Raw genomic sequence first — 23,791 nt, forward strand, 5'->3', positions numbered from 1 at the left:
GCACCTAGCAGAATGCCTAGCACACACAGCCAGAGTCCAATAGCTGCCCAATGAGTGGGAGGCCATCTTTAGGCCCTTCTCCTCACAAACTGGACCTCATCTCCAAGACCCCACCAGAGTATCCCTTCCCTAGAAGAGCCCCCAAACATAATCACTCATGTTCAATTCTTTGTGACTCAGTTTTCTTATCTATAAAATGCAGATTAAAAAAAAAACCCCTATGCTCAGAGGGTTATTATTATGAGGATTAAATGTGAGAAACTGCTGTAGCACGGTGCCAGGCACACACCAAGGCATCGATAAAGGTCAGCTGTGACTGTGACGGTGACGATGACCGGGCCCATCTCGCCGTGCAGGTGTGATTTTTCTAACCTCTGTGCCTGGTGCAGTGCTAGGTGTACAGAAGAATGGCTGGTGAGGTGAAGAAACAGAAACACAGCAAGTTAATAGCTATCTAGTCCTCTTCTCATAGTATTTTTAAAAAAGGTGTAAGCAAAATACTCAAAACTTCTATTTTGTTTTTTTCTATTATTTACAATCTTCAGGGACAGCTTGATGATTTTTTTCCCCCAAGGTATTGCACTTTGTATTTCACACTGCATATGCACTAGTGTGCTGCATTTAGTATCCTCATAGCCTATGTGATCCTAAGGGCTCATTTTGTTTTGCTCTGCATTCTATGTCTTTGAGAGCATTCACTACCATAAACAGACCTGATTCAACAATGAACTATTAACTGGGTCCCAGGTTTCAAGCTAATGAGCACACGGGTGTATGCCATTCACCACACTCTGGCTTATTTCTTGTGACTGATATCCCAAAGTGGGACTCTGGGCAGAATGCCTGACGACTTTCCCAAGTCTGGATTCTCTTAACCCTGTAGACAGCTTTCCAGAAACCTCTATGATTTCACACTTTTATAAGCAGAATGTCCATTTCAAAATTCTATTATCTTGGGGATTATGATTCTCTCTTCTAACTTATTAAGTACATTTTTATATTTTAACTTCACTTTACTAATGAAAGTGAAGATTTTTCATATCTGTCTAAAGTTGTCTTCTTCAACTATTTTGCTCCCATCTTCTGTCTGTTGAGAGGCCTTCTGTGCAGCGGGTCTAATGAAAACCAATGCAGTGCCTACAAAAATGAGGAATAAAAACCTCCTCTAGGAGCTCAGAGGCCAGGAGGGGCAGAATGTAAACATCAGAATTTCACCGTGATACCTAAGTCTTAGAGCAGAGAGGTGGTCAGCTGGGAACTCCAGAAGGGAGATGTGATTTTCCGAGCAATTCCCATGGACTACTGATAATACAGGCATTAGCTGCAAGTTCTATCAGTTTATCTTCCTATACTGTAGGAGATTTATATAGTAAAGTCTGTTATTATCCTTTGTGAGGTCTTTTATTGCCTTTTAACCTTAAAAAATATTCCCTCTGCTAGAGGTTTGATGAATATTCAATTCTGTTTTCTTCTGCTTTAATTATTTAGAATGTTTCTCTCTTTAATATCTGGAATTTATTTCAGTGCATGCTGTAATGAGGCTCTACACTACTCTCTACAAACCGTGTAATGGTTATTCTATCACAAGTGGGGAATACTTCTTTCTTTCCATAATTGGTAATTGATGTCTGCTTCACAATAATACACCAAGTTCCTAGGTACATGTAAGTCTACTTCAATGTTGTTAGTTTTGCCCCCAAACCCACGACATTTTAATCATTGCAGCTTTGAATGATTTCTTCTGCAACCTTCCTTATTCTTCCAAATGCCCTTTGGAGTCACTGCTGAGTTATGCAGTAAAGCCACTTATGGACTAATGTTCCACTAATTTTCTCCCTAAACCCCAGTTTTGGAGCTCCTTTCTTCAGACTATACCATTCCCGCTCTTTCCCACTGCACATCTACATACATCTGAGACCCTCCTGCATTTGAAGAGTTAAGTTTCTGGTCACTGTCATTCCAGATATTCTCATCATCATTCTTGGTGATTCTGGGAGGATGATCTGTTAAATACCCAAGGCTCTTGGATCCTTAAACTCCGCCTCCTCCTCTAGTAACCTTGGCTTCTGCTACCTCAGGCATTCATTCCCAGTCATGCCCAGAGATCCCCCCAAAGAAATCACTGTAATTCCTCCCTCGTTTGAATTCCAGCCCTCCCATAATCCTACCATCAACCGGTGCTTCCAGCTTCCTCTCAACTCCAACAGAATTTCCAGGTGCTACGGGCCTTCTGCTGTCTGTCTCCCTGTTTGGCTTAGAGTCTACCATACCCTCTGCTCTTCTGTTTTCATGGGTGCCTGACAAAACCCAGCCTGGTTCAATCTAGCTCTGTACTCCCCTGGGTCTTTCTTGAGGACCCTTTGATGAGGCTTCCACCCAACTGCACCAACATGAACAGCACCAGCCAAGGCCATGGGCACCAGCCAAGGCCATGGGAGGCCTCCATGTCATCAAGTCCAATGGTCAATATCCTCAGTCCTCACCTGACCTCAAGACAACACGTGCTCGATCGCTTCTCCTTCAAATGCTCTCTCCACTATCTTAACTGGCCTCCTCTCCATCTCAGCCTCTTTCACTGGTTCTCATCACCCTCTGAAACCCAGCCTCCACCCTTGGCCTCCAGTCCCATGTACTTCTCCCCTGTACTCAACTCTCACATATCAAAATGCCTATGCAGCAGGGCCACTTACACCGCTGCTAGGCAATGCAAATTAAACATGCCCCAAAGCCAATTCCTAAACATTTCCTTCAGCAAACATTTCTGTCCCACCTACACACCTGCCATCAGGTGATGGCAACTGCATCCTTGACACCCACCAGACCACAGTCCAAACCGTCCTGATCCTTTTGCTTATTTCACACCCTACATCCCATCCACCAAGAACTCTGCATCTGACCACTGCTCCTCCTGACTTCCACCGCTATGATCCAGGTCTACTGTCTCTCACCGAGATTATGTCAGCAGCCTCCTCAGTGGTCTCTCCAGTGCTGCCTGTAGTCTGTGCAGCTGCCACAGGCCTCCTCACTGCTCTACTCAAAATCCTACTGAGCCTTCCCATCTCTCTCAGAGAAGAGCCCCCCACAGTGGCCATGTCCTAGCCTCAGGTGGTTCTGTGAACACACCAAGCACACATCCACACTCCAAAGCTACTGTCCCGGCTATTCCTTCAGCCTGGAAAGCTCTTTGGATGTGCACACAGTTGTCCCCTAACCTCCACCTGGTCTCCTCTTGGATGTCACCTTCTCAGTGAGGCCTCCTGGAAAACCCCATCTCATTTTGCTCCTCAGCACTTATCTTCTGGTTTCTGATGTGACTAGTTGTCTGTCTCTCTTATAAGAATGTAAACTCCCTGAGGGTAGAACAGCACTCAAAATATACCAGGTGCTCAATAAATATTTGTTAAATGAATTTGGGAAAAAATAGTGTCTATTTTATTTGGTCTTTCCATTTATGAAGTGGTCATTTTATCTCTCTCAAAAAAGGTTTGTGGTTTAAGTCTTATAGATCTCATACATTTCTTGGTAAGAGTATTCCTGAGTATTTACAGTTTTTCTTCCTGCTGTATTAAGAGTCTCTTTGTATCATTAGATATTCTAATTGGCTATTACTAGTGAAAGATGAATAATTAAAAATTTTCTTATATGAGACCAACTCAATGACTCATTCATTATTAGCCCTAGGTGCTTTTCAATGCTTTTTAAGTTCTAATAGCTGTGTGCTGTAATATTTGCCATTGGTTTGAAAAAGACATTTCATGTTAAGGAAATAGCTTCCTACGGCCATTTAAAAAATATTTTTATTAAAAACTGAGGCTAAATTATCTAATATTCCTTTCAGAATACCTCCTAAGATGACTGTTTTTTTTGTGTGTTTTATTGTTGTTGTTGTTTTGTTTTGTTTTAAAGTAGGCTTCATGCCCGGGGCACCTGGGTGGCTCAGTCGTTAAGCGTCTGCCTTCGGCTCAGGTCATGGTCCCAGGGTCCTGGGATAGGGTCCTGGGATCGAGCCCCGCATCGGGCTCCCTGCTCAGCAGGAAGCCTGCTTCTCCCTCTCCCACTCCCCCTGCTTGTGTTCCCTCTCTCGCTGTCTCTCTCTGTCAAATAAATAAATAAAATCTTAAAAAAAAAAAAAAAAAGTAGGCTTCATGCCCATCTTGGGGCTTGAACTCACGACCCTGAGATTAAGAGTCACATGCTCTACCAACTGAGCCAACCAGGCGCCCCGAGTGTCTTTTCTTATTTAACCTCCTAGTATGTTGTTATAGTAATAGATTCCTTTACACAAAATTCTTCCATTATAAATCATATTTAGTCAAAATGAATTACTGTTTTCAAAAGTTACCAAATTCACAAGCATTATGTTTCTGATTTTTTTTCATATTCATCTAAGCTTTTGTTTTACTGTTATTTTTTTAGGTTTTGGAAACCCAGGGTGACAGCTTCCTTTGAAGAATAAATAGGTCTACATTCTGGAATAATTTTTCTTAAAAGCTTGAAACAGTGCATCAACAAATCAAAAAATAACTTAGGATCAGGAAGCATTACTGATGATTCCAATTTTTTCATTGGTTACTACCGTAAGTTTTCCTAACCTTATGGTATCATTTCTGAAAATTTATATTTTCTAGAAAATTATTTCTTTTAGCATTATTATTATTTTTTTTTAGTTTAATAAACATTATGCTGTACTCTGTGATAATTTTTCCCCTCTAGGTTAAATGTTTTCCTAGACCCTTTACTTCTAATTTCATCTAGGTTTTTTTCTTCCTCCCCTCCCCCACCAATTAAATATGCCAAGTATATGTTTTCCACACTTCACTTTCAAAGACCCAGTGCTTTCTACTTATTTATTTCTGCTTTTTCACTGGTTTTTCTTCTTAAAGAGTTCTGCTCATAACTGCTATCAGGACCACTGAACAAGGAATGGGTGTCCCTGCTGAAAGTGGGCAACCCTACTTGCCTAGTAAAGGAGAGCACTGGGATGGTGGGCCTGGAAAGAAGTTGAGGTTATGGCTGAGCCCATGTCTCAGGTTAGGGAACCCATCAAAGGCCTCACTGAGGCCCCACCACACACCTGAACACCTGCATGGACACTTTCTCCAAGTTCCAGAGGAGCCCAATTAGACTCCGCTGTGAGCAACTGTGAATAAGTGAGGTTAAGTTACACATTTTTATGGTTATCAACAATTATACAATGCTACTCTTCCAGCTTTCAAAAATGTGGACTTAATCTATGGTCACCAAGAGGTGGGTCTGTTTACCTTTGAAATGTCTGTAGAGTACTTGCAGGGCATAAACTGTCAGCAGATTACAGCCAATGCCTTCCAAACCACTCACTCTTGCCCCATCTTCTCCCAGAGCTCCAGGCTCAATTCCAAGTCTTGTGACATTCTTCCCTGCCCGCACTTCCCAGACTCAGCACATTCCACATTGAATTGGTGTCCATCCTGTAAGCCCACTATCGTTATGGTCTAAGAGAGGACACCACTGGCTATGCAGGCACCAGCTAGGAATCTCCTTCATCCCTTCCCGCTTTGTCCAAGAATTTCCCAAGTCGGTCTCCCCCTCCATCCCAATTATCATCCCAGGCCTGGTTCAGGCCCTTGCAGTTTTCATCTGAACCACTGAAACAAGCTCCTTTTCTACCTGTCTGAACGATCTCCCTCTTACACCTCAAAGCTTTTAAAAGCTCCCTGTCTCTTTCACAATAAAGGCCACCTTCATTAACAGGGAACACAAACCTTCCATGACCTGGCCCCTGACACTCAGCCAGCTCCACTCTGTACTGCTCCCTGCCTTGTATGTAAAGATCCAGCTGTGGTGAAATGCTGCCGACCCACCATGTACACCAGGCCTTTCTGGCTTCTGCTGTCCCCCTGTCTGGGAAATGCTTCAGGCCATTCTTGGGCTAGACCACAGGCTTTCTGCGGTATAGTCACTCTAGCATCCCTGGAATCTGAGTGTACAGCACATGGCTTTTGACTGCTCTTGACTGACCTTCCTCCTCTTCAGTCCAAATCTTTAAAGATGTGCCCCTTTCCAAGTCTATGAAACACTTTTCAAATATACTCAAGGTCAAGTAAAAAACTTTTCATTGGGCCCTTTTTCATGTGTGCTGGTTTCTGTGGAATAAATAAAGTGTGCTTACGGACTTAAGTGATCCACTGATGAAGGTAGTGATTCAGTTCACCAGGATAAACAGCAGAACATGGGGAGTTCTACATTAAAGATATAAACATATACCCAATGAGGGCAGGAGTGGGGTCACTGAGTGCAGCTGGAGGCAGGCAGTGGGTACAGTGACTACACAGACCTTGAGGGAGAGGCAGGGTGTGACCGATGGTGATGGGGAGGGACGGCCCAGACACAAGGCTGCTTTAAGGACCAAAACAGTCCACAGGGGCCATGGAGGTGCTGCTGCTGACCTCAGACAGCTGCCAGGGCCGCCCACCCCAACAGGCAGCCCCACTCACCGCCTGAGTGACTCCGGAGGATAGAGACACATCGCCACTGCTCCACATTGGCAAGCTTACCACTGGAGCCAAACACGGTGCTGGGGCCGATGTACCTGTGTGAAAGAGGAGTCAGAAAGGCACTCCAAGCATGCTCTAGGCACTGCACAGAGATGCTCACTGCAGCATGGCTTATCATGGCAGACAGAACAAAGCAAAACCAGACAATGGCTGGAAAGCATCAAATTGTTGAACAACAGGGACTGATTAGGTGAGGTATGTTCCATGCACTTAATGAAATACTACATAGCCATCACAAATCTCATGGTAAGAGACAATCCACTGCATGGGGAAATGTTCACCATATATAATTAAGTGAGAGAAGCAGGCCACAGGACATCCTATACAATATGACAGACACCACTATGTAAAGAAAAAAAATACATGTAAATGGATATCATCTATGCATGGAAAATGGATCAGAAAGCAAAATATTAACCATGGCTTTCTTTGGATGGTGATTTTTATATATTTTCAGATTCCCAAATTATCTGCTGTGTTATCTATGTTGACTAAAGCAGCAAAGCCAACAGTCTTTTTAAAGCTCTCTTGCAAAGCACTCAAAGCATGGCTACTAGCTCCTGCCATGCAAGCAGTCGAGTAGGTCCTCATGGACGTGGCGCTGACACCACTGATGCACAGAGCCTCTGTTAACACACTTTGCTCCCACAGAACTCTTTACAAACTCACAGAAGGAGCTCACTGAGTGGGCCAAAGGAGACAGTGTGCCTCTGCTCGCATGGCCATTAAGCAAGAACACGGAGGTCCACTCTGGCTAAGCAGTGGGGTAAGGGTCTGGTTCCCTAGTCTGACTAGCCCCCACAGTCACCTGGGGAGCTGGTCATGGAACAGAGACCCAGGACCCACCCTGAGAGACTCTGCCTAGAATTACAGAAGAAGTTTTCTAGGTGATGGTTAGTTCATTGTGGGTACAGAGCAGGCACTCTCAAGGGGGAGCTCCTTAGAGTCCCAGGGTGGGGCTGGCTGACAGAGAATGAGGTGAATGGCAAAGAGGGTAGGCTCCAGATCCCCCCCCCCCCCCCCCCCCCCGATTCCATCAGAGCACTTTGACTTTTACCTATTCTGTATGCTGGGAAATTTCATTTGAAAAGCAAAACAAACAAAGCTACCAATGTCAGCAATGCAAAGGATTAATACTGCTTTGCAGGTAGAAACCCTGCAGCCCTGTGAGGGGGCGACTGAGCAGGTCTCCAGGCAAATGGGTCGCCTCCCCAAGCCCTAGTCAGGCCCCAGCTGCTCCTGGCCTATGTGTGCTCCCCGCTACTCAGGAAGTTTGGAGCTCTAGGGACTTCAGTGCCAGAGTGGGGAAAGGTGACTGTGATTAAGACCAGCAAAGAAGCTTCTAAAAATAAAATGTGAAAAAAGGAAAATGATGCTTACGTAGCCCGCTTCCACACCATAATCAGTTTGTCATCTCCCCCAGAAGCTAAATACATCCCACTGTTTGACCACCGCACACAGTTCACACATGCTGGGAAGAAAAAAAAATAGGGTGATGAAAATCCAATAGTCACGCCCATTTGCTTTATGCAGAGTCTGGCAAGATGCAAAGGGTTCATAAAACCTATTCTCTCTCAACTATTCAAGGCATCCACTGTGGGTGAGTCCCAGAGAATAATCCAGATTAAATACTATCCTACTTGTGCTGTAATAACAAATGACCAGGACAGAGTTTGGAAGGGAAAAGTCTACATAACCTGAGAAGTGTTAGTGCTGGATGAAACAATCAACAGGAGGTGGATTTCCATGAAAACTGGTAACTAAATCTCATCATTTCAAAAGGGCTATCTCATGATGAGATGTGTTTCTGGGCAGGGAGAATTCTTGAAATGAGGGCATGTACTAAAAAGGCTGAAATGCCCTTCCCAAAACTTTCAGGGGAGCAGCTTGCAAGAGCATAAAACTCTGACTTCATCCCATCTGTAGCCCTTTTAAATTTAGATTTTCCAAACTTGTCAACACTGCAGGTTGACTGGTTCTGCACTTATAAATTAAGATCAGCAGAAATGCCTCCTAGGCCCCCGATGGGTTAGAGCCTCTGGGAGCACTCACAGCTCGGCCTTTGGGAACCCTGCAATAAAAGGGACACTGTCCAAGCTGTAGCCCACTCGTGACCTGTGAGTGACTTGTGCTCCAGGTCAGAGGGCAATGAGGCACGCTGGGAGAGAGCAAGAACACACAGAGCTAAGGAAGGGGACATAGCTGTTAATGGAGCATCTCAGGGGAGGTAGCTAGGTTGGAAACCAGAGCCAGATACAGTCACCCTGATGCTCAGAAGCAGGAAACTAAGGTGCTAAATGTAGGAAAGGAAACCACAACACTGTCCGACCATCAAAAGGATTCTGGCAGAGGGCCTCAGAGTGACACAGTGGCAATTCTGAGACATTTTGGTGAGTTGTCTTTAAAACACCCTTCCCCAGAACCCTACTGCTTCCAGGTCGCTGGCCCCAAAGCCCCATGGAATCAGGCAGTAACGACTCATGAGCAGGAAATCACCAGAGGTACCTGCAGACTGTCCAAAGATGGTTCTGTGGGCGGGCCGAGTCTTCTGCCGAATAACTCACCCAGGTGTGCAGCCAACATCTGTGCCTTCAGACAGCAGGCCGAGGGGAGTTACCGCCGCACGGGGCCTTATCTTTCTAATTACAAACACATGTGCTAACCTTGGGCACTCTGCCAACACGCAAAGCCTGCAAAGGGCCACTCTGTAATACCTAAGTGATTGTCCATCTGGCAAAGCATCTTGGGAATATTTTCATCCTTCTCGTCATCCTCCTGGAGGACTGGAGACATATTCCAGATCACAACCTTCCCAGAATCCTGTCCTGGAATGAAGGAGCAGAAATAATTCAATGTGCAAGAAGTAGAAATTTGGTATTAACTCTGAGACATAATCCTCACTTAGCTTTCATAAACCATAATGGACTAGATTGGAGGAGACTAAATTTGCATTACTAATTTAACTTACAGAATAGAAACGAAGAAAGATAAGCACTGATGGGGATCAAAAAGCATGTGGATTTAGGAGTACAGAGAAGCCAACCTGACTTTGAAAAGAACTCTGGACCGAGCTCTAGTCTGTCCTCTAACACAGATCCCTCAGGAGCCCCTAGAAGGTCCTCATCTCTGCCCAGGACCCAGACTCCTCATCTGTAAGTTGAAGAGCTGGAAAAGCTGATGTCCCAGGGCCCTTTCAGGTTTGTGCATGGGAACCCTATCAACCAAGGGCAACAGCACATCCCCGCCAGTACTTTGATCCCTTTCCAGGTGCTGCCTAGAGTCCAGGGTTGCTCCCAGAGCTGACTGGATGCTTTGAGACCCAAGTCTAAATGAAATGTACACTAAAGATAGGAAAAAAGGCTCATTCCCTTCTTATCTACCCTTTGCCATCACCTACAGATGGGAGATCAATCAAAAGAGGGCATTTAGGGATCCTGGGGTCATAAGGTTATGTAATACTCTGCTAAAAAAATTATCTATGCATTTTGGCAATGATTTTTCTTCCTTTTCTTTCTTTTTTTTTTTTTTGCAATGATTTTTCATTCTAAGCTTTCCATTTACTGATAACTAACAAAAGTCTGGCCCCTCATTTAACTATTATAGAGGAGCAAAAACCAATAAATGCCTACAAATGGACATGTCAGAATTACCATAAGGCATACCTGAAATTGCCTATTGGCCAGTATATAAAAATATTTCCTAAACAGCTCTTCTTGACCTTATTATATACTGAGAAGGGTGGGAAGGTATGCCTCTTCTTATGGATGAGGAAAAAACCCTGTCCCCCAGCTTAGTCCAGTGGTTGTAGATGACATCAGTGGGTACCTTCTGGATGCAGTCCACGATGTGCCAGAAGGAGATCATGGGCTCCCTGCATACCCCTGCAGCAGGAAGCCCATAGACAACCCACCCTGCAGCACCTGGCCTGAGGTCCTGGAACTCACAGAGGCACTCTGCAGGTGCTGTCCAGGGAGGCCTTGGCCAGAGGAAGACGCTGCTCTAGAGTGAAGCTGTTGGGGGCTGAGATTTGTGGGAATGCTACCTTGTGCCACCATATATATACATCTTGGTGTCCTCGTCTGAAAAATGACTGTCTTTCCAAGTAGGGCTGTTATTGGGACATTGTAACACTGCATGAAGCACAGTAATAACACTATGGACCGTATTTTCAAATGGCATGGGCATTTTTACTTGCCCACAGCATACTTCTTCTTTATCTTAGCTGAATTCCTCTGAGCCCAGAAAATGGGCCTAATAACTATACAACTAACTCTGTAGTTTAGTTTAACCACCTCTTCCCCTTTTTCAGATGAGAAAGTACTGCCAGAACGAAGATGAAGACCCAACCTCAACCTCTGGGGCTGGGGATCTATCCAAAGGACCACCTGCCACTCTCCATGTTCAATAAGCTGGGACTTGGTGATGAAAACTGATTTTAATATTAACCCAATGAATAGAAATTAGAAAGATACACCCACTACCAAAATGTTTATATGGAGCAAACACACTAGAACCAAAAAAGGATTTTGATTTAACCTGTTCAGATAACAGATTATAATTGTACATTTTAAATGGAGTCATATCCATACTGAAAAACAAATATATTCTATCTTCAGCTCAGTGGGCAACCAGGAGAAGCAGAGCAAGGTGTCAGGACTGTGAGTGCTCCCTCCGTTACTCTGTGAACATACCTTGTCCTCCAGTTGCGAACTTGGTCCCGTCAGGGTGAATATCAACTGAAAAAATTGGCTTGCCTGGAAACAAAGGAAAAAAAAAACACATAACATCTATCTTGGCTTATATTGACTGGAGGATAGCAACAAAGTCAAAAAATTTGAAACAGTGATTAATTGAGTACTATCTCTAATCACTGCTCCTAGGAAAATATAATAGGCTGCTGATAAATTACCTCTAAGAGTGGAATAATTTAACAGTTTTAAAGTATAAACTGCTGAAAGATTCTCCAAGTGACATTAAATAGCTGAGTCTCAAAGGAGGACAAAGCATTCTGTCACTAGAACAACTGAGTCCATAGGTCGCTTGAGCATTTGCAGAGAGGTCCAACGGATAGGAGCTGGCCACTTTCTGGGGACACACATTTGTAAAGGTTATGAGTTGTTAACAACAACAGCTCTGGGTCACAGTGGCTACATCTTCAGCCACCTCTCCATCACATGGACCTGCACTTGGCTGGCCGCCTGGACACAAGCATCCTGGCCTTTCTGCCTTGCTGTCTGACAGCTGGGTAGGACCAGTAGCTGACTTCGACCACAGGTATCACTTCCCTCATGCTTCTGTTTCTAAAAGCCCTCCTGTGTATTTGTACTGCATCAAAGTTTGTGAAGAGTCAGCCTTCTCGGCATTTCATATGGCTGAACTTCCTCCACAGGATGTGCTCTGTTCAACTGGATGTTCAGTCCCTATAGGGGGAAGAACTGTAGCTACTAGCTCCTGGAGTCCCCACAGGATGCAGACCCACACCAAGACCCCATGAAGCTGTATGGCTAGCTTGGTGGACCAGACTGGCAAAGGAGTCATGACAACTTGAAACCCAGAAGACTGGAAGTATTCCTGGGCCCTGGGCCCTGTGGCTAACCAGTGCGCTTCCACGCTAAGAGTGGCATGTCAATTGTTGTCAAGTTTATCACCACATCCTCAGCTTCTAGCACAGGCCTGCTGAGTGGTGGCTCAGTAACATTTATTCAGTGACAAATTAGATGCATGACAATACACTGAACATCAGCAATCGCTAATACAGACAAGGTCCTGTTGCCAAGGAGTCTCTTGGTTGAGGATGCTCTGTCTCTGTTACCCAAGAGGAGTTGGCATGGACACCAGAAGGAGGGTTACCAGCTCTAGAATCACAGGATGGCAAGTACAGACAGGGTAGGGTGGGGCAGGGGCAGGCCGTGGTGCCTAACAGCTGAAAGTCCTGCCAGGGTTACTGTCCAAGTATGGAAAATCAAATATTGGTACCCAAAAAAGGCAATGGCCAGCATGGGCCCCAAGGAATAGACAGCTCACTTTATCTTATTCCACAGAGCCATACCCCTAAGAGGCAAACTGAGCCTGAGCTTCCACAAGACAACAGGAAATGTGCTCTCCTTCTTGTCATTACACAGTAGGGGGAAACAGCTATGTAAGGCCACCAGCAAGCAGGTGTGCCAAATGCAAGGGCCCTAATTTTGTCTCAGAGAACAAGCAGAAACCCTAGGGAGGTTGGAAATCACATCTCATATTATTTCATCTCTACTACTTACTGAAATCCAAAACAACAAAGGCTGCTACTGCAGGACCCTGTCATGCTGGCAGCTCTAGCCAGGTCCTTGAGACCCTCAGTTACCTCCAGGTCCACATCTAAGAGCCAGAGATCTACAGTGACAGGTCAAGTTCAGCCAAGTCGCTACTGATTGCCTTCCTGGAGCACAAACATATAGGAAATTCAGCCCTGGTCTGCTCTGAGTTTTCACTCCAAGGATTCCCAGGACAAGCCCCAACACAGCTTGGCACTCTATGTAGTTTTTTTTTTTTTTTTAAAGATTTTATTTATTTATTTGAGCCAGAGAGAATGAGAGAGAGAGAGAGAGAGCACATGAGAGGGGGGAGGGTCAGAGGGAGAAGCAGGCTCCCTGCCGAGCAGGGAGCCCGATGCGGGACTCGATCCAGGGACTCCAGGATCATGACCTGAGCCGAAGGCAGTCGCTTAACCAACTGAGCCACCCAGGCGCCCTCTATGTAGCTTTGAAGGAGCTAGAGCCAGAACCAGCAGTGGAGCGCACTTACAAGGACCCAAGGAGAGAGAGCTATTGCTATTCTTCTTCCATAGTCCAGATGGGCAGACACTAATTAGCCCCATCTTCATCCTCAAGAGAAGAATCCAGAAAACTATGTACAGTAGGTAAAAGGCAGGTACTGAGAACACGGGTAAGAAGGACTGGAAGTTTTCAAACTGGTGCTCCTGTGCCTCTGCACTCAGACCTACACCGGCATGTCACGCCCTTCCTAGGTCAGGTGGTTGCCATGTGTATTAAGCCAGAGAGCCTGACATGCTGCTGCTGAGAATGTGCCATACTTTCCCAGAGGCTGAGGACCTGGGAGGGAAGCAGTAGCAAGAAGGTGGGTTTCTTGACCATCTGGGCCATGACAAGTGTCTGACAGGGAAGCCTCAAGAAAAAAGAAAGGACAATTAGGGCTCTGGGCCCAGGCTTGAGCTGTGCAGACCATGGCATCTAGTGCTGAGACTGAGGTTCAGTGTCCTGCCAGACACCAGAGGAAGGCAACCAATTAGCACCACTAAGAGCCTCATGAGATTCAGAAGAGCAGACGTCTCCAAGTACGGTGAGGACAGAGACAGGGAGTCTCAACCGCATCAGTGCCTGCCATCTCCACTCAGGACCTTCCTGGGAGGTCCTTGTAGGTGCTAGCCTGCTATTCCTTTCAGGAGAGGCAGAGCCACAGTGGGCTAAGCCCTGTGGAACTCTTCTTCCCAGCCCATGACATGTTCTACTGAGCATCTGATGTGCCCCCTCAAGCCGTGCAGGCAGCACAGCCCAGGGTATTCTCTAAATCTCACACTGCCCTGTGAAGTGGATAGTTCTGACATCCTCATCTGACAGAGCTACACAGCTGCTACAGGCAGGCTACACAGGCAGCTACACAGCTGCCTCCCCCAAGCCTGAGCTTTAAGTATGTAATGTGCTGCCCCTCCAGGTGAAGCTGGGAGGGGACATGCCTGGAGATGGCTGGGAGGGCTCAGATGATACTGCCTGGAGGGAACTAATTCAAAGCCCACAGGTGAAAGGTGAAGTACGGAGTCAGAGGGAGAGCTAGAGCTATGCACACATGCACAACTAGTCCTAATGACCTGGACTTGGCCTTGGACTTGCTATACTGAGCATCGATCAGCCTGGACACCTCAGTCCCACAGGCCTGGGGTGACTGCTACCTGGCTAGGCTCTAGTGAACCATCTCTCAGGACTCCTGCCCTTGTGTGCTTCCCTTTCCTTGAATTTGGGTTGGCTCTGTGATCTGTTTTAAGTAACAGAATGTGACTGAAGTAACGCTGCTCCAGTTCTGAGATTAAGCCTAAAGAAGGTCCAGCAGTTCAACTTTTGCTCTCTGGAGGAAGCCAGAGCCCTGTGGCATTTGTCTGGTTCCTTTGGCCAGGTGGTTGCCATGTAAGAAGTCCAAGTACCCTGAGACCACTGTGCTGAGACAACCCCCCCCCCACAAGCTGGCCACAGAAAAAGGGTCAAAGAATCCAGACAACAGTGAGAATCAGGGTCCTGACACAGGACCCAGGATGAACTGTTCTGGCCCCAAACTGCTCGAGCCATCCCAGCAGACGCAGTGCAGAACTAAGATGAGCTGTCCCTGCTGAGCCTGGCCAGGTTTCACAATCACAAACAAATAATAAAACAGCTATTGTTTTAAACCAGCAAGTTTGGGGGTAGTTTGTTATGCTAATTCATTCACTTTTCTGCCTAAGGCAACTGGAGTTGCATATCTGTCATTTTCACCAAAAAAGTTCTAGCTGACTCAGCATCAGTCCTGAGAAGGCCAATGGGGGGGGGGGTTGCGGGGGGGAGGAGAAGAGCACTCACCTGGCCATAGGAGGGCTTTTCAGTTCCTTAAGTCTGTGAGACATTGTATTATATGCCCCCTCAAGAAGCACATCAAAATGACTTACATGCAAATAAAAGACAAACCTGACTCCCTAAGAGCACACATGGCTGAGCCTAGGTAGGTGAGCAGAGGGGCTCTGCTGCACAGGTACCCATCACAGCCCAAGTCTTCCCCACCACACCCACTCACAGCATCAATGAGATGTTTTCTCATCCATCCACCTTGGTGGTTGTCTATGAGCCTGCTATGGGACTAAGCAGAGGAAAAGTAAAGCTACGAAAGGCTCAGCCCTGCCCTTAGGATGCTCCCAGTGATGGGTGTCTGCACAAATGGAAAGCTATCTAACTCAGCCTGGGCTTCCTATAGAAATCACAACTGAAGTGAGTCCCAAAGGCTGAGAAGGATCAGCCAGAAGAGGAGGGAAGGGAATTTCAGGCAGAGGGGACATGGCATAGAAGAATCCTGACAAGCTGCTACAGAGTGTGTGGAGAGAGGAGGCTCAGAGGATGGGTAGGGCCCAGCAAGACACCACTGAGGAACGCAGACCTTCCTCTACAGCTACCTCTGAAGCAAGGGAACGCTAAAGCCAGACTCACATTTCAGCTCCACATAGCTGTGTGGAGCATGGGCTTTTGCTAAGACCAGAGAGGGCCTCAAGGCTCCAGGGGAAGGCAGAAACGAGGGCTGGGAACTGGCCTGGGTTTGAACAATGAACAAGCGTGGGTGGAATTCTCAGCCCTGACGCTTAACAACTATGCAGCCTTGAGTAAATTATTGAATGCCTCCAAACACCAGTTTCCTAATCTGAATGGTGTGGAAGTCACAGTCACCCTTACAAGCACCTTCTGAGAGAGATTAAGATGCCGAGCCACATTGCTTCAAAGATGCACACATTTCACATGTGAACGTTTCCTAGATCACAATGTGCTTTGGTGAAAGGTGTGACTGGGGTAATGGGCACCATATTTCCTTTTGTAGAGATGGGCCACAGAGTTGATGAAATATTGTAATGTACCTACACAAAGCCACCAGCATGGTATCAGCTCCCTACCTCCTTCCAGTACTAGACTCTGCGGTCCAAGGACTACAGTGATTCACGTTCCCTCAGTAGGAACAGACCTCCTTTTTCTAAAGGGCTCTTTGAGGTGGAGCTGAGGAAAAGGATCTGTGGCCTAAGTAGTTAGAGAACTTTTCCTGTGGCACAATGTTAAATATGAATTCCTAACTACTTCCTGCATTCCATCTTTCTTTGTACAAAAACAGAAACAAGGGGTGCCTGGATGGCTCAGGTCATGATCTCAGGGTCCTGGGATCAAGCCCTGCATCAGGCTTCCTGCTCAGTGGGGAGCCTGCTTCTCCCTTTCCCTCTGCCCCTTCCCCTGCTTGTGCTCTCTCTCTCTCTCTCTGTCAAATAAAGTCTTTTGTTTTTTAAATAAATAAAGTCTTAATTTTTTTTTTTTTTTTTTAAACAGAGACAAAAGAGAAATTAATCCCCTTCCGGGGCCCTAGAGCTGCCAGGCAATCTCACATCCTTTGAATGACAGTGGCCAGCATGTTCTCCCTGCACACCCACCAAAGCCCATTCTCCTTGGGGCTCTGCTTCCAGGTCACCCCTCCTGGACATTGTCTTGTACCCCTCCTCAGACCACACACAGCAACCTGTTGTCACTCTCTCCACAGAGCTACAACAGTTGGCCACTGTTCCCTGCCTGGGGGTTGCTGATCTGACAACTGCAGCATGAATGGTCTCCATCTGGCAGGAATAAAGAGTAAGGTACAGAAACTGGATTTTCACAGAGCGTGGTCAGACAGAATCCTCCTCCCTGGCATCAGGGGAAAAGACTCCTGGAGGAGGCCCAAATGTGGAACTTAAAGTCCGAACAGACAGCACTGGCCAGAGAGAAGCAGGGAGGGCCCAAATGAGAATAGCTGGCTCTCTCGGTGGCCTTCAGATCTTTGGTTTGGGCTCCTGTCTTTGGGCGTTTATGCTCTGACAGCTCACTGGGCAGATCCAACTGGAACATCTGTGAGCACGTACTGCTGGAATGGAAGCTTAGGGGAAGTTGAGGCCTTTGCCCACTGCACATTGCTCCTGGAAACACTTCTCCTATACAGCCCATTAATACCTGGTTTTAACAAATTTGGTAAATCTGTAACTAAAAATGAAACACAGGGAAATGTTTGAGTGTACACTGAAGACTAGAAAACAGCGCTGCAAGAAATTAAAGACACAAATAAATGGAAAAACATCCTGTGTTCAGGAACTGGAAGACTTAATACTGTTAAGATGTCAATGATACCGGGACGCCTGGGTGGCTCAGTCGGTTAAGCGTCTGCCTTCAGCTCAGGTCATGATCCCAGGGTCCTGGGATCGAGTCCCGCATCGGGCTCCCCGCAGAGCGGGGAGCCTGCTTCTCCCTCTGCCTCTGCCTCTCTCTCTCTCTATCTCTCATGAATAAATAAATAAAATCTTTAAAAAAAAAAAAAAGATGTCAATAATACCAAAGCTCTACAGATTTAATGCAATCCCTATCAAAACTGCAATGATAGGGGAGCTTGGCTGGCTCAATCAGTACGGAGTGTGTGAATCTTTATCTCAGGATTGTGAGTTCCAGCCCTGTATTGGGGGTAGACTTCACTTGAAAAAAACAAAACAAAACAAAACAAAAACTGGCAATGACATTTTTTGCAGAAATAGAAAAACCCATCCTATAAATTCTTATGGAATCTCACAGGACCCCGGATAGCTAAAAGAATCTTGGAAAAGAACAAAGTTGGAGGGGCACCTGGGTGGCTCAGCAGTTGGGTGTCTGCCTTCGGCTCGGGTCATGATCCCAGGGTCTTGGGATCGAGCCCCACATCGGGGTCCCTGCTCAGCGGGAAGCCTGCTTCTCCCTCTCCCACTCCCCCTGCTTGTGTTCCCTCTCTCGCTATGTCTCTGTCAAATAAATAAAAATCTTAAAAAATAAAAAAAGAACAAAGTTGGAGTCTTACACTTCCTGATCTCAAAACTGACTACAAAGCTACAGTAATCAAAACAGTGTTACTGGCATGAAGACAGACACAGAGACCAGCATAGCAGAATAGAGAGCACAGAAATAAACCCTTGCATATGTGGTCAAGTGATTTTTGACAAGGGCACCAAGACCAGTCCATGGGAAAAGGACAGTTTCGTCAACAAATGGTGCTGGAAAAAATGAACATCTGCATGCAAAAGAATGAAGCTAGATCCTTACACCATATAAGGATTTAACTCAAAATGGATCAAGGATCCAAATGTGAAACCTAACATTATAAAACTCAAGAGAACATGGGGGAAAGTTTAACGACAATGGATTTGGCAATGATTTCTTAGATATGATACCAAAGACACAGGCATTAAGAGGAAAAAAATAGACAAATTGGGCTTCTTGGAAATTAAAAACTTTTGCCCACCAAAGGGCACTATCAAAAGAATAAAAAGGCAACCCACAAAACAGGAGAAAATATTTGTAAACCACATATATGATGAAAGATTAATATCCTGAAATACAAAGAACTCCTAAAACTCAATGACAGAAAACAGAAAAACCCATTCAAAAACAGGCAAAGGACTTGAACAGACATTTCTCCAGAGAAGATATACAAATAGCCAACAAGCATATAAAAAGATGCTCAACATCATTAGCTACCACAAAAATGCAAATTAGAATGAGATTATCACCTTACATCTATTAGGTTGGCTACTATTAGAAAAAAGAGAGAGAGAGAGAATAACAAGTGCTGGTAAGGATGTGGAGAAAATGGAATTCTGTGCATTGCTGGTAGGAATGTAAAATGGTACAGCCGCTATCAAAGCAGTATGGGCATTCCTTAAAAAATTAAAAATAGAATTACCCGTGATCCAGCAATTCCACTTCTGGGTATATATCCAAAAGAATTGAAAGCAAGGTCTTGAAGAGATATTGTACACCCATGTTCATAGCAGCATTAGTCAGAACAGCCAAGAGGTAGAAGCAATGTAAGTGTCCATTGACAGATGCATGGATAAGCAAACTGTGGTATATACATACAACAGAATATCATTCAGCCTTAAAAAGGAAGGAGATTCTGATGCACTCTACAACATGGATGAACCCTGAAAATGTTATAATTAACATAAGCTAGTCACAAATAATATATGATGCCACTTATATGAGGTCTGTAGAGCAGTCAAATTTATAAAGACAGAAAGTGGAGTGGTGGCTGCCAGGGGCTGGAGGTAGGGAGAATGGGGACTTGTCCCTTAATGTGTATATATAGTCTTAGTTTTACAAGATGACTAAGTTATGGAGATTGGTTCCACAACAGTGTGAACATACATAACACTACTGAATTATACACTTTAAAGATGGTTAAGATGGTATATTTTGTTAAGTGTATTTTACCACAACTTAAAAAAATGCTAACGAAAACCAAACCAATCTATCTATATATCTCTCTATAACTCTACCCACCTACCAGCTACCTATCTATAAGGTACAGGGGTGTGGAAGGGCTATAAAAGGTATTAATTATAACTGCTCAGTGTCTTGACTGTGGTGGTGGATACATGAACCTACACAGGTGAAAAACTGTATAGAACTAAACACCCAGGGGCGCCTGCGTGGCTGTCAGTTAAGCCACTGACTCTTGATTTTGGCTTAGGTCCTGATCTCAGGGTCCTCGGATCAAGCCCTGCTTCGGGCTCTGTGCTAAGCACGATGTCTGCTTGTCCCTCTTCCTCTGCTCCTCCTCCTGCTCTCTTTCTCAAACAAATAAAATCTTAAAAAAAAACACAAAAAACACAACAACAACAAAACAAAACCCTAAACACCTATCCAAACACGAGTACAAATACAAGTGGAGAAGTCTGAATAAGACAGTTGGATTGTGTCAATATCAATGTCAATGTGATATTATATTGCTGTTTTATAAAATGTTACCAGTGGGAGAAACTGGGAAAAGAGTACAAAGAATCTCTTAGTATTGTTTCATTAGCCTGTGTGGTAATCTACAACTTTCTCAATAATAAAAAAATAAATACACATACATATATGATGTTTTTAAATATGTCTGTGTGTAGTAATATAAAATAAAGGCAAATACCAAAACATCCGTGGCTGTCAATAAAACTGACTCCTTATGCAGGTGATAACGTGCAAATCTACAACCAGTCATCTCTCTGGAGAAGACTTGCACCTAAGCACTCTAATGTGCAGCTTGCTCCTCTATCCAGCTATCTACAGACATTTCATCTTCAACTTCTCCACAACGGAACTCCAGATCTTCCGGCCCAAACCTGCTCCCCATCAGCAAAGATCATGCCTGGGACAGGGGAAGCCAAGAGGCGCAGCACAACGGTCCCACCCATGACTTTTCTGGCCTCCATCTTCTGCCTCCTCCCCCAATCACTGGCCCCATGTCCTGGCCTTCCCTTTGTTCCTAGACTGCACAGGAGTGTTTCCATCCAGTGCCCTGAACTGGTTCCTTCCCAGACACACACATACCTCTCTCATCTCCTTTTAGTCTTTGCTCAAATGACGCCCTCTCATTGAGGCCTGCCCTGACCACCCTACCTGAAAGTACTACTTCCTCAACTTGGTACAACCAATCCCAATTCTCATCTACTTTTTTCTTAGCAATTTCTTACATATTGTATAATTTCCTTTATTGCATGTCTGTCCACCCCAACCACCAGAATGTAAATTCCAGGAGCTCAGCAATTTTTGTCTGTTTTAGTCAGAGTCACTGTGGTACCTAGAGTCAAGCCACAGCTCTAGGTACCAGGGTGACTCAATAGTACCAGTAGGCACTCAATAAGTACTTATTGTTAATGGCTGGAGAAAGACTGCAGCAGAGGCCCAAAATTCAAAAACACCTTCAGTGTCATTAGCATCCCAATCTTTAAAAGGCAGGCTCCTCATCTCCTCAAGTGAGGACTCAGACGTCACCAAGCACCTGCAAGTGGGAAGCATGGCCTTGACTGGCTCACAAAGCCATCTGCTGCTGTTATGTCTACCGCTTTCAACCACAAAAACTTCTCCGGTCTCCTTAGGTAAGCACTACCACGATGACATCTCATAGGTATCAGGTGGCTGAGAGATTCAAAACACAGCACAGGAAGGAAGCTGTAGCAATCATGCAACCGTTCTGGGGGGGGGGGGTGTGGGTGTGGGTGTGTGGGTGTGTGTGTGTGTGTGTGTGTGTGTGTGTTGCCACAAACTAAAGTAAAAAGAAAGTTACAGGTATATCAGTTATGAATCTTAATCACTTCTCCTGCAGCATTTGCCAATGCATAATCTAGGAAGTTTTGGTAACAGCGACTATTTCTTCATACTTTTTTCTCCTTTACTTTTGCAGAACAGAGATATTCCTTAAAAGTTATCCACAAAGTGGATTTCTCTAAACATAATCATCTCTTCTATACGGTTTCATTCAAAAATTAAGAGCAATTAAAAACAACACTTCTATGGGGGTGGGGAATCTGTTAGCTGTTTAACAATTAAGAAAATAACACTACAGTTAATAATACTGTATCCCATACTTGAAAGTTGCTAAGAGAGTAAATTTTAAAAGCTTTCATCTCAAGAAAAAAAATTCTGTAACTATGTACAGTGATGGATGTTAACTACACTTACTGTGATTATTTTGTGATATATACAAATATGGAATCATGATGTTGTACACCTGAAACATTACTGCTATATAAAATACTTCAATTTAAAAAAAGGGAGGGGTGCCTGGGTGGCTCAGTCGTTAAGTGTCTGCCTTCGGCTCAGGTCATGATCCCAGGGTCCTGGGATTGAGCCCCGCGTTGGGCTCCAGCCCCGTGTTGGGCTCCAGCCCCGTGTTGGGCTCCCTGCTCAGTGGGAAGCCTGCTTCTCCCTCTCCCACTCCCCCTGCTTGTGTTCCCTCTCTCGCTGTGTTTCTATCAAATAAATAAATAAAATCTTAAAAAAAAAAAAAAGAAAATAACAAACCTACAGTATTATTTAAGTAGAAAATGCAAAGCAACATTTTAGCTATTCCAGTTATATGTGTAATCCAAGGTCCGAAGGGAGGCTATACAATAAAAACACTGAATTTGCTACGGTATCAGGGATTTGGCTAAGGTCTTAAAGAATGCAGATACTTTTACACTGTGATATGTACACTAAATAAAATGTGTGTGGGTTTTTTTTAAAAGCACCAAGTTATCCATTTATTTTTTTCCCAAATGGTCTCAAAGACCATATAAAGTTTTAGCATTTTCTAACTTTTCCTAAATTGAACAGGTATTACTATGATAATAAGAAAAATAATTTTAAGTACAAAATGCTTCATTATCCAGATCACTCATACACTATAAGATGTATCCTAGTATAATTATACATGGCAATTGTCTCTAGCCAAAAATGTAGGTGTTTGTCCTATTCCTTAACAATAGCTCTAGGGCACCTGGGTGGCTCAGTTGGTTGCATCTGCCTTCGGCTCAGGTCATGATCCCAGGGTCCTGGGATCGAGTCCCGCATCGGTCTCTCTGCTCAGCGGGGAGCCTGCTTCTCCCTCTGCCTCTCTCTCTCTCTCTTATGAATAAATAAATAAAATCTTAAAGAAAACAAAAACAAGAACAAAAACAATAGCTCTAGAATGGAGCTCTAGTGTTTTCAAAAGGGAGAAGGTGAAGAAGCCATTTATCAAAGGAGATCCTGGGGGGAAGCCCTGTGTGATGGCCTCATTTGGCCCACCCCCTCTAACTGAATCCTTGCTCTTCCTCTCTGTCTGCTCTATTCTCTTACTGATCTCAGTGGATGACAACTCTGCTCTTCACCTGGGAGCCAGCCCATCTCACATCCCACATTCTACCCTGATGACTCTACCTTCACAATATGTCTGTAACTCAAACTTTCTAGAGAGGTGCAAATGTTCGTATCTTGGGTTGGGAATGAGTTAGACAGTGTATTTGTTTGCCAAAATTCATCAAATTGTATACAAACTGTGCATTTCCCTATGTAAATTATACTTAAATATATATAATTTACATATTTTATATAATTACAATATATAATTATTACATGAAATAACATGTAAACTATATCTAAAAAAATAATATACGTATACTCACATAAAGTCCAGCCATTTCTCATCAGCACTATCACCTCCATCACCTCCCTGGTCCAAACCACAGTCATCTTTTGCCTGGATCACTGCAACTGCCTTTTAATGGGTCTCCCAGCTCTCTCCATTGCCCCCACACTCATTCTAGTTCCAGTGAAGAAATCAGGAGGATCTTTAACAGTCAAGTCAGACCACCGTTACTCCTCTGCTCACATGGCACTGGGAACTGAAGTCTAGCAGCCACCAGGTCCTCCCAGTCAGTACACAGCTCTCTCCAGCCTCATCTCTTAATGCTCTTGCCCATTTGCTGCTCCAGCCTCACTCCAATCGTAAGACATCCATGCTATTCCTCAAACCTGCCAGGCAAGCTCTGGCTCTTCTCTCTGCCTGGAATGCTCCTCCCTCAGACAGCTGCCTTCCTCTCACCTCTATCAGACCTGTCACAGATGCTGTGGTACCAGGCCAGGGCCCCTCCCTCCAGGAACTGAAGCACCTGCCCCCAGCTGTGGGAGTGCTGGCAGCCTGTGAAAACTCCC

General features: G+C 44.9%; 1 protein-coding gene across 5 annotated transcripts in view; it reads right to left on the reverse strand.

Annotated features, from left to right (window-relative positions):
• Nucleotides 1-23,791, reverse strand: part of LOC117999768 (protein HIRA) — an 89,925-nt gene that overhangs the window by 59,740 nt on the left and 6,394 nt on the right. For 2 of the 5 annotated variants that reach the window (XM_034989111.1, XM_034989115.1), the window contains exons 2-5: nucleotides 11,225-11,287; nucleotides 9,248-9,358; nucleotides 7,914-8,004; nucleotides 6,474-6,568 (exon numbers count right to left, since the gene is read on the reverse strand). In XM_034989111.1, the coding sequence (XP_034845002.1) occupies nucleotides 6,474-6,568; nucleotides 7,914-8,004; nucleotides 9,248-9,358; nucleotides 11,225-11,287 (360 nt within the window). Of the gene's footprint in view, nucleotides 1-289; nucleotides 412-6,473; nucleotides 6,569-7,913; nucleotides 8,005-9,038; nucleotides 9,225-9,247; nucleotides 9,359-11,224; nucleotides 11,288-23,791 lie in introns of those variants that run through there. The other 3 variants (XM_034989113.1, XM_034989116.1, XM_034989114.1) reach the window with 3 other exon arrangements.

Source organism: Mirounga leonina, unplaced genomic scaffold (assembly GCF_011800145.1).
Source record: "Mirounga leonina isolate KUSES-001 unplaced genomic scaffold, KU_Mleo_1.0 Mir_481, whole genome shotgun sequence".
Classification (NCBI taxonomy): Eukaryota; Metazoa; Chordata; class Mammalia; order Carnivora; family Phocidae; genus Mirounga; species Mirounga leonina.